At 37.8% G+C, this 16869-nt stretch overlaps 3 protein-coding genes across 3 annotated transcripts; all 3 read right to left on the reverse strand.

The window, feature by feature from the left end:
• Nucleotides 1-592: 592 nt before the first annotated feature.
• LOC111693447 lies at nt 593-3575 on the reverse strand. Its single transcript, XM_023458054.1, has 4 exons — nt 3516-3575; nt 1634-1748; nt 1005-1563; nt 593-678 (listed from the first exon to the last, which is right to left on the reverse strand). Coding segments are annotated over exons 1-4 (762 nt in total). The 5' UTR covers nt 3518-3575.
• Nucleotides 3576-5017: 1442 nt separating this feature from the next.
• On the reverse strand, nt 5018-7672 carry LOC106659237 (ankyrin-1-like). The gene has a single exon (XM_014381665.2). It carries the CDS (start codon nt 7670-7672, stop codon nt 5018-5020), a length of 2655 nt encoding a protein of 884 aa, XP_014237151.2.
• Nucleotides 7673-12568: 4896 nt separating this feature from the next.
• On the reverse strand, nt 12569-16422 carry LOC106659239 (MAP kinase phosphatase with leucine-rich repeats protein 3). The gene is made up of 5 exons (XM_014381668.2): nt 16215-16422; nt 15124-15284; nt 14592-14797; nt 14225-14503; nt 12569-14113 (listed from the first exon to the last, which is right to left on the reverse strand). Exons 1-5 carry the CDS (start codon nt 16347-16349, stop codon nt 13917-13919), a joined length of 978 nt encoding a protein of 325 aa, XP_014237154.1. The 5' UTR covers nt 16350-16422; the 3' UTR covers nt 12569-13916.
• Between the last annotated feature and the right edge of the window lie 447 nt (nt 16423-16869).

A 16869-nucleotide genomic window follows, 5' to 3' on the forward strand; every position in this document is an offset into this window, starting at 1 on the left:
TGAAAATACTATTATTTGTAAATTGTAAATTGATCAATATGATCACTCAATAATCAATGAAAAAACATGCTCAATAATATCAAATTCGAATAAATCATAATGAATTTCTAATAAAAAAGAATTCAAAATAAAATTTAAGAATATTAAATAATTTTTAAGAATTTCTATAATTATTTATTACTTGTAAAGACAGAAAAATAATTTTAAATACTGGCAAATATCAAATTCCCAATTCCGGCAAAGATTCTTTGGTGGTATTTGACAGTATTTAAAATTATTTTTCTGTCTTTACTAGGATTATGAATATCTTTTGCCAGGGTTATGACAAATTTCACACTCATAGGGTTTTAAACGATCATGTACTGCGCTTATGTGTTTTCTGAGATCCCTGTCGTATCCGAATGATTTCAGACAAATGCCACATTGAAAGGGTTTCTTATGTTCGTGTACTACACTTACGTGAGATTCAAGGTGAGTTTTTCTTCCAAATGATTTAGGACAAATATTACATTGGTAAGGCTTGCTACGCATATGTACTGCATGTATGTGTTTGGCGAGATTACTTTTATATGAAAATGACTTGTGACAAATGTCACATTCGAAGAATTTGATACAATCGTGCACTATCTTTACGTGAGTTTTCAGTTGAGCCTTGCTGCCAAATGATTTCTGACAAATCTCACATTCGAAGGGTTTGATTTTATTATGTACTGCATTTATATGTTTATCGAGGCTACATTTGTATCCAAATAATTTCTGACAAATGTCGCATTTGAAGGGACTGCTACGATTATGTACTACACTTATGTGAGTTTTAAGATAACTTTTTCGTCCAAATGATTTATGACAAATTTCGCACTCGGTTGGTCCGAAGGTAATGCTGTTACGTTTGCCATTGGTTTGATTTTTAAGACTTGCAGATGCAGTATTATTTTTTCGACACACTCTTGACTTATAAGATGATTTTTTTTCAACAATTTCATCAACATTCCTCAGCTTCTCACATTCCACCAGTTTTAAACGAGAGTTGGCATTCAATCGACAATTATCATCATAATTAAATCCTTTTTTTATCAAAATTATAAGCTTTTTTTTATTCACGTAATCGTGCGGATTTTGGTTTTCTTTTTCGATAATAGGTTGACAACTTTGATACTCGGATTTGCAAATATTTGTTGACAAAGACGCCGGTTGAAGTTTAACATCTTTGCACTCAAAATCGACGAATATATTTTCATTTGTACTATCAGACTGATTTTCTTTTTCGATTTTTACAACAGATTGACAATTTTGATACTCGGATTTGCAAATATTTGTCGACAAAGACGTTGGTTGAAGTTTAACATCTTTGCACTCAAAATCGACGAATATATTTTCATTTGTACTATCAGACTGATTTTCTTTTTCGATTTTTTCAATAGGTTGACAACTTTGATACTCGGATTTGCAAATATTTGTCGACAAAGACGTTGGTTGAAGTTTAACATCTTTGCACTCAAAATCTATCAGTACATTTGCATCTAAACTTTCCTCTGATGGTATAGTTTCATTTTCTTGTTTTGGCTGAAATTAAAATGATGGTATAGTTTCTGATGGTGGATGAACAGAAAACAATTTATTTTATTGAACTCACCGATAATGCATGAAACGACAATATTTCAGATTTTTCTGCTTTGCAAGGGTCCACCGAATCGAGAACATAATCGTCAGCTGCAATCGTCAAAGTATCGCTCGGCTCTTCCTTCACCCTGTAAAAAAAAATCGAGTTTTATAAATGATCACTCAAATACTTATCATGGCAGTACAATGTGTATCACATCAAAAATGTTTATTTATTTGGCAGTTGCTTTTTGGTTAAATCTATAAAAACAGCTAAGTTTTTCAGTCAGTTACTCACGTAAGAACTTGTTCTATATTTCGCATAATTATCAGTTATTTTAAAAATGATAAATACTCAGCTTCTCACTTGAGATTTTAATTTAGGTGTTCGCATAACTTCTCACATAAGATCTCACGCGATGACTTTCAATAGGGCTAAGTCTAAATAAAAATGCTGATTTTAATGACCGCTTGGGAAATCTGTGGTAGAAATTTTTATGCCAAGATGACGGTAAGGGATCGGACACAGACTTTTGTGGGAGCCGAGTAATAAATAAATGTCAAAAAATGAATTAGCAACTTTTTCAGGTATCTGATGTGATCAAGATCGTCTACATTCAAATATGTTCTTGCAAACAAATTTTTGTCAAAAAACTTTTGTCCCTTCATCTGCAATTAGTTAATTAAGGCGTTTTGACCCTATATCTGAGATCTTGTTTTATGCCCGATCTCCTTCCATCATCTTGGAATAAAAATTTCGAAAATTTCTTAATATAACTGTGGGGTTTTCCGCAGACAATAGGAAGAAAAAGAAGAATCAATGAACTTGGTTCACATGGTCTAGTTAATTAATTTTTAACCTTTTCGGACATTGGTATTTAATTTTGAGCCTTTTCGCGAATCATCTTTTCTATCAGGCAATACTCGAGAGGTCAGTAAAGCTCGTTACTTGCAATTATTCAAGTGTGAAGGGAAAAATGGTCACTTGATAAAACGGTTAAAACCGTTTATTTCGAGTTTGACAGCGACTACCCTTGAGGTTAAGTAATAGTTATTTACACACCGCTACTCAGCCCTTGTTGTATAAAAAATTTTTCTGCATAAGAGCTCGTTTTGAGAACTATATCGTGCATAATTGTTATGTTCCATTTAATTTCTTTATAGCACTCTAAACTAAAAACTGTGACTTTGCCGCTAGTTTTAGGCTCTCGTGTACATACTGTATATGCAACTTGTGTGGATATGTTTTTTCTGAAAAACGAGGGGTTGCATAAAGCACTAGTTGTTCCAACTTGAATCTCATTACACTGATTTTCCTAGTGTCTTGATGAGTAGAGTCGGTAGAACATCGGTCACGCTGCATTTCTTTCCATTATTCAGTTTCTACTGCTTCATTTTTACAGTCATCGTGTTTAGTGCGAACACAAACATGAATTAAAAATGACATTTCTATCTCGTGTAGATATGTTTGTATTCAAGAAAGAGAGGTTAAAGGCAGCGCGAGTTGGCCTGCCACTTTGACATGTAGCAGACAGCACAGGCTACACGCACGCGATCTGCGCGAGTCGTCTCGGTTCGAGTCTGCGGGACTTCACACGTCTCCTCGACTGTATGCAGGGCTCCTCGACCTGTATTCAATTGATTTCAGTGCGAGAAGTATGAATTGTCGCCACATAGCGCGCTGCTCTCCTCGACTGTATGCGATCCCGCACGACTCGTTCGAGCTCGCGTGCGTGTAGCCTGTGCTGTCTGCTACATGGCAAAGTGGCGGACCGACTCACGCGGCCTTTAACCTCTCTTTCTTGACTATAAACATATCTACACGAGATAGAAATAACTAATATTTGTGGCAAAGGTGGTCAAGTAAAATTAGTGTCGAAATGAAAAAATAGTTAATTTATTTAAATTTAACTTACATTGTGAAATCGTTAGAGTACTGCTGTACGCAACGAGCAGTCAATCACCACAGAAAAAACACTCTTCGACACTTTTTAACGCAACTGGCCTGCCAGACTGCTGGAGCACGAGTGAGTCAAGAATTATGAGACTGTAGAGCAGACGCACACTGTGGCGCTGTGCACACGAGCTCAATGTAAACCTGTGCCGAATGCACAGGTTTTTCCTGTGCGTGCACGGGAGTTCACTCCAAAGTCAGCACGGAAAGAAATCGCGCTAAGATAATGTTTATTTGGCCGTTTCTCGTAAAAAAATTGGCCGATCTTTCTGAAATTTTTTTACAACATTCTTGAAAAAGTTCTGAAACTAATTGTATATTCATAAAAATTATTAACATTGTTTAGTCTACCAAAAGAAATTATTGAAAATAAGGCAGTTTAATGAATGTTTTTGTTTCATTCAATCGAGGAAAGTCTGTTATGAATTTTCGAAAATGAACATTCTTATACCATAACATTATTTAATATGGTTTAAGGAAGGCCCGTGAAAATTTTTAGCCTGACAGTTTTTTCACTTACTTCTGTTTAAATAAACAAATTGGGCTAAAAATTTACACAGGCCTTCCTTAAACTATATTGAATAATGTTATGGTATAAGAATGTTCATTTTCGAAAATTCATAACAGACTTTCCTCGATTGAATGAAACAAAAACATTCATTAAACTGCCTTATTTTCAATAATTTCTTTTGGTAGACTAAACAATGTTAATGATTTTTATGAATATACAATTAGTTTCAAAACCTTTTCAAGAATGTTGTAAAAAAATTTCAGAAAGATCAACCAATTTTTTTACAAGAAACGGCCAAATAAACATTATCTTAGCGCGATTTCTTTCCGTGCTGACTTTGGAGTGAACTCCAGTGCTCGCACAGGAAAAACCTGTGCATTCGGCACAGGTTTACATTGAGCTCGTGTGCACAGCGCCACAGTACATCTCGGTCTCTCCGTGTATGAGGAGTAACAGGCCGAGAACGAGGTCGACTGTTGCCTTTCTCAATCGGGTAAATTTTTATAAGTTAAATGATAAAAAAACAATCTTCTACAAATTCTTTAAGTTAATTCATATAAAAACTATAATTGAGTTTCAATTACAAAACATACAATTCAACTTACAATTACTTAAACTTTATTATATAATATTACAATTATTTTAATATGAATTATCGATATTTACATTAAATTTAATAAAGTTCTTGGAGAGAATTCTATTAAGTAATTATCACAAATAAAAAAAAATATTGAAAAAAATGAACAAAAATTAATTAAAATAATATTTGAAACGTAATCAAAGTTTTTTAAATTTTTTTTTTAATTTGAAAAGAATAATTTTCAAAATTTTTTGATAAAATGAAATGATTCAGGAATAAATTCGAGCACGGATTTCGAAAGATAAGGAGAAGAAAAAAAAGATATTTTAGAAATTGGTTTAAATTATTATTTTTTATTGGTAACCATAATCCGTTAATTACGGAATTGCAAGCAAACTTTATATAATTCTTTGTTCTTTAGAGGTTCGAGAATAATCACACAGACCTCCTCTGGCATACTCAGCGACGTCCGTATCGGCATCTCCTTTAATAATGTATGCATTGCCCAGCGCCAGAAAAATTTTCTAGACATATTCTCGCATACGCGTGCAGTGATCACATCATATCGGCTCTTCGACCCACGCCAAAACTTGAATAATTCCGTATATGAGGGTAGTTCTTTCGGTTCCCTTGATGGTTGTGCCTTGATTAGTTTGTCGAGCGACATTTCCGAATTTATCCTTAACTTTTCCGTTACGAACTTGAACTTTTTCTCTTTAAAACTTTCGTGCAAATCTCCTGGTTTCGCAAACAATTTGTACTTTTTGAATAATCCCATGATCGTCAAAGCGTCGCTTCTCCTAGTTTCGTAGCCCCTCTCCTCTAAGCGCTCGACGCAGGCTAGAGCCCCAGAAACAAGTTCCAATCCAAAATTGTGTTGACACTTTTTAAATCTCCCCGCGAAGTATTTCGCGGCCGGAAAAACGAATTTGGACAAATCGGCACCGTGGTCCAGGAGTATATCGACCATATCGGGTCTGACATTAGCCACAGCCAATTGAAGGGGTGTTAGGCCTTTATTGTCTCTGGCGTCGACCTCTACTTCTCCGTCGATCTCGAAGAATACCTCCATCAAATCATGAATATCACGAATCTCGTTATCCGTTCTCTTGCTAATGTAGTGAAGAGGCCTCTGTCCTTGGACATTAGCCGCATTCCGATTGGCGCCACTCCTTAGCAGCAATTCGATAAGTAGTTGGTTATATTTGCCAAACAGGGCCCAGTGCAATGGTGTGTTACCGTACTCGTCCTGGGCGTTGATATCAAGTAGTTGCTTGGGTAGTAGCTCGACCAACTGTTGATAACAACTGTTCTTGCAGTAAACGTGCAGAAGAGTCGTTCCATTGGCGTTGGCTAAATTCGGATCCAATCTCCTGAGTTTTCGCGCCGGAGCTAAATTATTCTGGTCGTCGTCGTCGTCGTCGTCTTCGGTGCTCTTGCGAATCCGAGACGAAACGGTAGTGGATTCATTCTCTTGAGCCGAACTAGCATCGGCGCTCTTTCTCGTCAGCAAATCGATCGCGTATCTGTTACCGTTCGTCATTGCCAGGTGCAACGGTGTTTTTCCCGCGAGGTCTCGACCATCGATGCGCACAGGCTGCTTCTTGGCTTCGTTGATTTCGAAAAATAACTTCAGCAATTCGTTGTCGCAATCTTGTCGATTCAAGAGCTTGTGCAGAGGCGTCCTCCTCATTTTGTTGGTTATATTGGGTCTGGCGCCGTGTCTCAGCAGAACCTCGACCAATTTTTTGTTGCCGAACTCCATGGCCAGATGCAGCGGTGTGTTGCCGAGTTTAGTCTGAGGATTGACCTGCAGCGGCTTAAATCGCTGCTGGCTGAGCTCCAATAAGATATTCGCCAGGCTAGGGTCGTCGCGATAATTGGCGCAAACGACGTGCAGAGGCGTCTTTGCATCTTCGCAGGCTAAACTGGGATCGGCTCCTGCCGTCAGTAAAAATTTGATGATATGTCGCATACCGCGGAACGCAGCCAGCCATAACGGTGTCCGGCCGTGATTGTCTTTAGCGTTGGTATGCAACGTTTGATGCAATTTTTCGTTGATATCGTAATACATCCTTAAAAAGTCGACATCTTCTGAGTAAGTGCAAATGCAGTGAAGAGGTGTCATTCCGTTTTGGTTGGACAAATTTGGATCGGCGCCTCTCCTCAGCAGAATCTCGGTCAATTTTTTGCGACCCCGCTTCAGAGAATACAGCAGCGGTACATCGCCGTGTTTGTTCCGGGCGTTCACCTGCACCGGCCGATACTTCTCGTGGCTGAGCTCGAACAACGCGTTCAGCCGGTCGTCGTCGTCCTCCTCGATGGCGCTGAGGCAGTGTAGAGGCGTCAGTCCCAGTTTATTCGCGAGATTGGGATCGGCGCCGCGTCGCAGCAGCAACTCGACGAGCGAGCGGTCGGTAATAACCAGGATCAGCGGTGTGTCGCCCGTGTCGTCCACGCGCACGTTGGGATCCTGGCCGAGCTCGAGAAATCTCTCGACGACGCGCTCGCACCTGGCCATGCAGGCCGCGTGAAAGTGCGTCAGTCCGTCCTCGTCGGTGTAGTTCACGTTGAAATCTTTGTAAATTTTGAAAAGTTTAATCACCGTCGTCCTGACGTTTGCGGGTAGCGGGAAGCCGGTATCGTAATCTTTTCTGGCCAAGTAAAGTATCGGCGTGACGCGTGGCGGAGGCTCGCCAGCCTCGACGACGTCGGCAGGCTTGTACTCGTATCCGCTGTCAGCCACAAAATCGATGAATCCATGTGCGCTTTCACTTTTGTCGTTGTTTTTCACTGCCACGTGTTTCACGGCCTCCAAGAGAAGCGAGTTCATTTCTTCCGGCTGTAACTGGACTTCCTCGAGTAGAAACGGTTCGCCGTTTAGTTCGCTGATTGTGGAGTTAATTTTTTCGACAAGAATGAATCGCTCTTTTTCGTTATCAAAATTAATCGTCTGTCGTAAGTCCCTCAATTTTTCTAATGGTGTTCGATTGTCTAAAATGACATCGGATTGCTCATCGAGACTCATGATTCACACTAAAATTGTCACCACGTGCTACACTATGAATTTCACTGAACACTCTGGCTGCTTGCTTGCTGGCGATGTGGCAGTCGTGGCTGCTATACACCTCTTTAACAACTAGCTCTTTAGCAGCGTGGCGTGTTGGAGGCGAGTGACTGATGACGATCAAAGTGAAAGCTATCCTATAGGAAGTGTAGCCGACGACTTGCGCACTTTGTAAAATAGTATAGTAGTATAGCGTCTACAATGAGCACCAAATTCAAATTCGTGTAAACATGTAAATTAAAAAATCTATTGTAATTTTTTTATTCATTTAGTAAGAATAAAATAAAAATATGATTGCTACTCTAATGCGTCGTCAAGCTCGAAAAAAAAATATTAGAGTAAGCCATGCTGCGGATAAAAAAATATATTTTTTAAATAAAAAAATTAAAATTTGGAAATTTACTTAATTATTCTTTCTTCTCATTTAACGTCTGCGTATTATAGAATTTTTTAAATTAAATTTCAATGACTGACAACAGACAAACTTCTTTATTTTTGGAGATTGCTCAACGTTTTGACTTACTTTCCGCAAGTCCTCCTCAAGAGCTGTCAAACAAATCATTTATTGAAGAATATTTTACACTCAAGAAATTTTACAAAATTAACAAATTCAAACACTATCATTCCAGTAATATCAATATTGAACTCTGCATCATTAGACTGATGATTGCAATTATGATACTGAATTATTGTTAAACACTGAAAATACCTTTATTTATTATGATTTATACATATTTTAATATTGCACCATTTGTTTTATGTTTGTGTTGATACAAAACCAGTGTTTATGTAACACTTTATTAATTACTAACGTTACTACTTTAATTTTTATTATAAAATATTAATATGTTACTATATCTTAAATTTGATGATTACTTTATAAATCATTATGTTAATATTAAAATTGTCATTATGATAATAAAATCATTTGAATTATAATTGTAATATCTACAAAAATAGATATTAGTTCAACTGATACTTTTATTTTAAGTTCATTATGAATACGATTTAAAAATATCAACAAAACTATTTATTTAAAAATCAAATTAAATAATTTAATGTTTTTTTTTAATTACAACATTAAAACAATATATAATGAACTAACAAGATAGATACATAATATGAACATTTTATAGTAAAACAATTAAGAATGAACTTATGACAATACAGGCATAATTATAATGTACATACATTCAGAGTATAAATGTTTTCAAACTATCAACATCACAACATGTGAAACTCATTAAAACTCAAAATATGACATTGTTAAAATCTCATTTTCCGATTTAACTATTTATAAATAAGTATAAATCCCGGCAAAGTATTTTTTTATCCTTTATAAAATACTTCACTCATTGACTTTTTCTCCCATCTCTTAATGGATAACCATTATCGATTTTTTTTATGATGACCATTATTTACCAAGAGAATTTAAGAAAGATTAGAAGTTTGAATGAATTACTGAAAGATTATATCGTCTCATAAAATATAATTCATTACAATGTTCAAATATCGAAATAATCGTCAAAGTTGTTATTTGTTACAATAAACATAACTTTTATTTTGTCTAATACAGCAACAGAGACAATTCTTTAAAATGTTTAAATATCGAAATAATCGTCAAAGATTTTTTTCTTTGGTTTGTTACAATACACATAACCTTTATTTTGGCTCAAACAATAACAGAGATTACATTGTATTATGTTTGTATTTCGTTGTAATAACTTTCTCGAAAGTTATTGTTGTCGAAAAAATTGTTAAAATAAAGTCACTCTTATGCGAATATAATACATTACATTGGTAGCAATACTTTCAGTCCTTCAGTACGAAATATCACTTTCCGTGCCCAGTAGCCAGTGCCAGAAGCGATTGCGGCGACGCGTGGCACTTACGGGCTTCCGTACTGTCCACATTCGGATCCGCTCTTCGTCTCAGCAGCATGGCGGCGACGTCTTTCTGCTCGCATCATCATCATCGTCACCGTCAAGTGTAGCGACGACATTCCCGTCTCCCATGCGAGGCATTTCGGATTCTGGGCGTGCTCGAGGAACTTCTCGACGACGTCCTTGCAGCCGAAGAGTTGGGCCACATGAAAATGCGAAAATCCATTACCGAGGCTGTAGTTGATGTCAAATCTGTTGTAGATCTTGAAGAGCTCGCGAACCATGAATATCGATTCGCTCTTCGTGTCGGCGGCAATGCGATGCAACGCCGTGACGCAACGCCAACGTGGCTGGCCCTGTTCGTCGAGGTCGGGCTCGTCTCGGTATCCTGTACTTATCACGAAATTGATTAACTCGGTATGACCGGATTCCACACACTTCACGAGTAGCCAATCGATTTCTTCCTTTCGAAAAATTAATCGGAGATTTGGAAGTCGGCCCTGCCAATTTTTAATCGAGCTGCAAAGTTGTCCGTAAAAATCGTGTCGTTCTGCTTCGATTTCCCAATTGACACGTGCTCGCATGCTCATTAATTTTTCTTCATCCGTCTCGGAAATGGAAAAATCCATTAGGGATTGGTTTAAATCGTCGAGGGCCATATTTTATACGCACTTGCACTAAAACACAGCACTGATAGATTAATAAAATTTATACAATTAACAATCTCAGCGGGAATCTTTACCTTGGGTCGAGAAAATTTTTCTCTATACGATGTTAACTCTGCGCCAACGTCACATGGAATGGACCGATTCATCGTGTAACTCGTACAGACACCAAAAAAAGTTCGAGGTTAGATAGCTGCAGCGCAGTCGCGTAAGACACGTCGTGAAAGTGAATGTTTTTTTTTATTAGTGGGGCGGTCGAAGTAGGATTCGAACTCGAGACTTTGAGGTGGAGAGTCTAGCACCGTACCGAGTGAGCTATACGATGATACGTTTATAATGATCAAAACGTAAATCCACTAGTTTCACATCAGTAAGTGCAGTAATCTTGCATTAATCCACTATATTGATAAAATATTGCATTCTTCAACGAACTTGTCGTGATTAATAAGATTATTAATTCTTAGCGCGTACTTCTTTCATTAATTTCAAGATTTTACTGTTTCTTAATTAATATAAAACATTAATCCGAGTGTCGATGAGATACACTGAATTGAAATAGAAAATTTTGACTTTTTTTTGTAAGTAACACTGGGCGATACATTTCAAAATATGCCTACACGACAGCTCGCGTTTGAAAAACAGCCAAGTCGCTTATGTTGCGCTTATGTTTAGTCAGACGCGCGCGTATCCAATAATCCCTACACCACTGTACCCGCGAAGTAGTAAGATGTGTCGCCGCTAGGTGGCACAAAGCAAGAAACATAATTCACGCAGATAACATTGTTAAGTACAATAGTCAAATCTAGCTATAATATAAGAAGCTATTATTCCAGAAAAAATTAATTTTTCCGAAGAATATTGACTTTGAAGGTGACTCAATTTTCGGTAAGTTAAAAATTACAAAATAAATTTTGGAAAAAAATACTTTAAAAATTAAAAAAAAATCATGTAAACAGTATTATATTCGTGAAATAATGCGAATTACAAACAATTTTTAATCATGCCTAAAGTTACATTTCTATATTTCGTATCTTCCGAAATTGGCCCATCATCTTAACTCATTTTGGGATTCAGATTTCTATGCAGGGTGATGTATTTATTTCACCTCTCCTCCTCTCATCCTGCTCCAAGCTAGCGACGATGGACGGAAGTCTAATAACGACCCCCGTGACAACATACATGATAGCTGATACGTTTTTTCGAATGGTTTTTTTCCATTTTTGTGAACTTATACATGATTTATATGACAACCAATTTTTTAGGGTTGAAGATGTAACTCTTGAAGTAAGAAAATTTTTTAATTAGTGTACAAGCATTTGTACCGGAAAATTATAGCAAAAAAAGTTCTTTCATTGGTCATTTTTTGCGTCAAACTGTTACAAAGTTCTTAAATAATATGCAAGCGCTGTGTTACATACGTACTTGCAAACTTTAATATGAATTCAAAGGTGGTGATTCTTGAAAGTAAAAGTAATTCAAAAAATATGTGAAAGATAAGACACGATGTTCGTTTTCCACCAATCACCGATGCAAAATCTGCGTATCATCTACACAGACGATTTTTTTCCTTGAAATCTTGAATAATTACGAAATGTACAATTTTTTCTTGAAACATTATTAAAAACGATTTACACGAGGATAAATTGATTATGGGAACGATGTTGTTTTGACCAGCAAAATCAGTATTCGGGTCGTGTAAAAACCCACGGACTGATTTTTTAAAAATTTATTTTCTCTCTTCCGAATTGAAATATAAACGTGTTATAATTTCGTTACTTACATAATATGATCAAAAAAAGAGCTAACGCCTGGCCGACAAAGTGATTGAGAATATTTTATACAGTGAAGAAGAGAACGAATGAAATGTTGAATATCAAATTTATCGATTTTTGCTTAATTTTGCCATTGAAAAACCATTAATACAATTCATGACTAATTTTTCTAAGTAACAATTTACTCGAACAATTCAAACAAGTTCAACGAACAATAATTTTAAATTAATTTTTAAGTGGAATAGTTAAGTATAAAAAATTCATATATTTGGGAGTTTTATTTTATTGTTCAGATGATGTGAGTGTACAAAAACGAGTCATACATTTTTCTGACTTCTAGTTAAATAATTTTTCAAATTGAATTTTTCTAACTCAACTCCTTATATCAAAAAATTTTGCGATTCAAAAGTACTCTATAATTTTGATTTTTCAGGTACTTATCTATGAGCTGCTTTAATTTTAATGAGCACCATCTTTTGTTGTACGGATAATCGAAAAATTAAATAGAAAATAAAAATTTAGTATTGAATTACATTTATTTCTTGCAAACTGTTTAAATGTGTTACAAATATAATATCTTATGCGCTATCTCTTTATAGGACAATTCGTACCTATATTTTAGCAAAATTATACCTATTTGTTAATCCAGATTTTATTTTATAAATACATTTTAGTTCAGCATTAAAATTCTATGGTATTTACACTAGTCATATCAATTTATATACAAACGCAAACTTGCTTAGTAGCACCATATAGGAATTTAGTTTTGTTGGGTTAAACATTTAAGCATGTTGTCAAGTATGCATTTTTTATGCAAGTAACGCCATATATTTTTATACGAACGTATTGAAATGGCCTTCGTAAATTATTTACGCAAGATATACATACTTTTACTCTTTTTTTTCAAGTTAACATTCTTATAACAATTTCAATCATTTTCATAATGACAACATGATTATAACTGTTTTTACACCACATGGGTGATAACAATTTTAATAAATAAGCAAGATAATGTAAAAAATATTTGCTATATTATTAGTACAATTATTTACAATAAAAAAAGTAGAACATAGCTTAATATTCTACCAAAAACGTTGATAGAGTTCATCAGTAACAGTAGAAAATGCGTTCTTGTCATGCATCTCTCACATTTTAAAAGGTCATTTAAAACTTTGAGTGTGTAATTTTGTATTTTGATAATTCAATGATTTTTCTTGGGTGAATTTTCAAAAATGGCACATTGATTCACGGTGAATCGATTAAAGTTTTTTTTAGATAGAAATATTAATTAATTTTGATCCAAAATCAACGTCCAAATACAAAACCCAAGCTATTAATACAATATCCATTTCATACTGAACGCATTCTCATCTATAGCCTAGAAATTTAAACAAGTAAATCTGGTAGAGAGAGTGGGTACAATAAATTTATAAATAAAATAATCGTAGTGACAGTTTTGTCGTGATTTTTTTCAATAAAAATAACGTAAAAATTTAAAAAATAAGTATTTCGAATGTGTTACGTCCGTATTGCATTTTTACTAACGCGTGAATTGTGCGATGTGACACTCTTTGTGAAGGATTGGAAGTATACGGATTCAAAGATAAACATTTGGAAAAAAAAGATCATGGTACAAATTACGCAAGTAACAGTGTTTTTTCAATTGTGCACGCATCAGAATAATCCCAAATGCAAGAGAGCGACGCTTATTAGCTGTTTACAAGTTAGAAAAAAAAACGCAAGAGTGTAAGTTTAAAGATGAGTTAACAGGGGCTTAAACGTTAAAAAAATTGATAACTTTGTTTTGTTTTTGTTTTTGTTTTTTTTTTCGAATAAAAAGTCAAGACTAGCATTGCGGTCTGTATGGCCTGCGGGAATTCTTCGTTCAGGCCCGGGACTTTTTGCTCTTCAGTTTGAACCAGCCCGCGCTCTTGTTGGGGTCGCGCGGCACGGACGTGGACCTGCTGAGTTCCGGCCGCGAGCTCACGACGTTCCGGGACTTGCTGGCCAACGACTCGGTGGACACGGTTCTGCTAACCTTCTGCTTGTCCTTCGACTTGAGGGTGCTGCGATTGATGGTGCCTGGATGAAAATGCGAGAAAAAAAATGTCATTATTTCATGGTACACTGCGTCAAATTTCACGACTATACGGTTCGATCGCGCGAAGCGCAATAACCACTACTACGACTCACTGGATTTGGAAGTGGCGTTGGCGTCTTTGGAGCCGCGCCTCGTCTCCTTGGCGCGGCGGCTGAGGGTCTCGCGGCTGCGCTGCCTGCGCCTCAGCGGCTTGGCGTACTGCTGCTGCTGGTCGTAATTGATCTCGTAGGGCTCGCGATAGTGCCGCGGCCGCCAGGGCGCCAGCACGCTCACGCTGCGCGACACGGTGCGCGTGTGCGCGGCCAGCGGCCGGTTCAGCTCCTCGCGGCTGGCCGCGCGCCTTCTCTCGTTCGGCCCGGGTATCTCGCCAACTGTGTAAGCACGCGAAAAGCCATCGTACAGTCGATTGTTTTACTTTATTCGTTTTTTTAGATTTTAGATTATATACGATATACGCACCTGTAGCTGCGTGCAGATAGACGACCGATCTCTGGGATCGCTGGGAGTTTTGGCTCTGCTGGCTGCTGTCGCCGGTGGTGCTCTCGCCGGACGACAGGGCGCTCTCGGCCAGCCTCGAGGTCTTGCGCGGCGGCAGCGACATTCCCATCGGATGGCGCGAGTTTCCCAGCGTCTTGCTGTGATGGTGATTATCTCCTCGTTTGTTTCTGCGCGAGCGAATCAGGCGATTTAATTTTATAACGTCAAATTCGTGTGAAAAAAATCATGTTGATTTCAGCAAATTTGAACAAGGCCATATAGATGAATATTTGTAAGGAGTGAAAGTAACTTTAAATTATTGAGCTTTGACTGCAAAAGTAAAAGGATTAACTGAGATTACGAAAAAAAAAAAAAAAAAATTGGAAATGCGTTGTAAGGTGTAAAAATTATGAAGGAAAATTCTGAACGACGCGAGAGCTTATTTCGGGCCACAAATAACAGAATTATAAATCCAACGCGAATAATAATCATCGAAATTTATACAAGCAATTACCTGCGATCGCGACTGGACGAGATCGACTCCTGATCCGTGTCCCCGAAGAAACGCAGATTCTTCTGTACAGAGGCTCGTTCCGGGGCCGACGAGGCTTCCTCGTCCTCCGTGCCCGTTGTCAAAATTTCGCTCTCCGGTATTCTTGACTTCTTATCGATGGTCTGCAACATTCATGCGTGTTTTTGTTAATCGATCGACTTTCACCGTCTCATTTATAACTATAAATCACGGTGTAAAGAAAAATGACGATAAAAAAAAGGCGAGGATTATCGACGCGTACCACGAGAGTATCGACGTTACATAATTTCACGAGCAGCAGCATCTGCACCACAGAGCACGGGGCATTATAGTATAATACATCGAATACAGCTGGAGCTCGAGCCGATATAAGATACAGGCGCACGAGACGTTAATAGAAAGTTGCACGGATAAGACCGCGCGCGCGCGCGCCACAGGTCGAACAGAAAAACAATACCTGCAACGTATATATACATACACGAACGCACGCATGGACAACGGTACGACGAGCCACGCGAAGTACAGCCAGTGCACTCACACACACACGAAGGCGAATTTTACGAGATATGCGTGCACACGTGTGTACTGTATGAAATATCTGCATACATATACTGTGCACACCAACCATACGTGTGTGCGAGTCACAACCACAACAACAACAACAACAATAACAGCGACCCAAGAGCGCTGAAAAACACAAGCGTGCGGACTTTCGTGTTTCGCGAGCGGCGAACAAGCTCGCGGCGCACCGACGTGCTGCTGCTGCTGCGGCCGCGTCGAGGCCTCGAAGAACAGGCGCGCTTGCAACCTGCTGCTTGTTACATTATTATATAGCTGTACATAGCTTTTCGAGAAAACGTGTATCTGGCCGAAAAAAAGTAAGTGGAAAATGAGAAATTTACCCGCGATACCGAGAGAATTATACGTAGCGCGCGCGCGCGCAAGTCGAAAGCTTTCGCGCAGTTGCGAACACTGTCTCTTAAATTAAATATACGTACAAGTGCGATTTTTTAATAGTTTTTTCTCGTAGGTAAAAGTTTATGGAAAAGTTGGGGAATCGCATCACTACTCACCTTGGCGCTGGTCTTGTTCTTGCGAGTGAGCGACTTGAACCATCCTCGGCCGGAGGACTCCTGAGCGGCGGGCTCGGCGCGACCGTTGACCTTCATCTCGCGGAACTGGTGCTCCGGTCTCGCGAGCGTCCCCATCGATCGGGACAGCCGCGACGGCCTCACGGGACTCGGGCTGCCGTTCGGCGTCGACAAGCGCCTGCGCTGTCTGTATTCGTCCTGTTGAGAAGATGATTAAAATTAAAAATTGATCGTGAACTTCATCGTACATCAATAACAAGTTTCGTTTCATTTCGACGTCGAGTCGAAAAATACGCATCCAATGAATAAGTTGGTGTACGAGGGTCGTGCGTACATATCGGGTGAACGACACAATAATAGAGAAATGATGAATTATAGCAATTCTACGGTGAGCATTTAAAGCTGCTGTATTTATACCTATAGATGCGCTTCTGCAACTGCATAATCGATATATAACGTATATACGCGAGAGTACACGTATTATATATTACGGTACGTAACGGCCGTTATAGCCGTGTGCTTACTATTTTTTCACTTGAAAGAGCTATATCAAAAAAGCTCATCTATCAAGTTTGAATGACGAAGTAATAGTCATAATTTACAAGTGATTCATTACGAATTGAAATACTGATAATAT

The sequence above is a fragment of the Trichogramma pretiosum genome, unplaced genomic scaffold, assembly GCF_000599845.2.
Source record: "Trichogramma pretiosum strain Unisexual culture from Peru unplaced genomic scaffold, Tpre_2.0 scaffold90, whole genome shotgun sequence".
Classification (NCBI taxonomy): domain Eukaryota; kingdom Metazoa; phylum Arthropoda; class Insecta; order Hymenoptera; family Trichogrammatidae; genus Trichogramma; species Trichogramma pretiosum.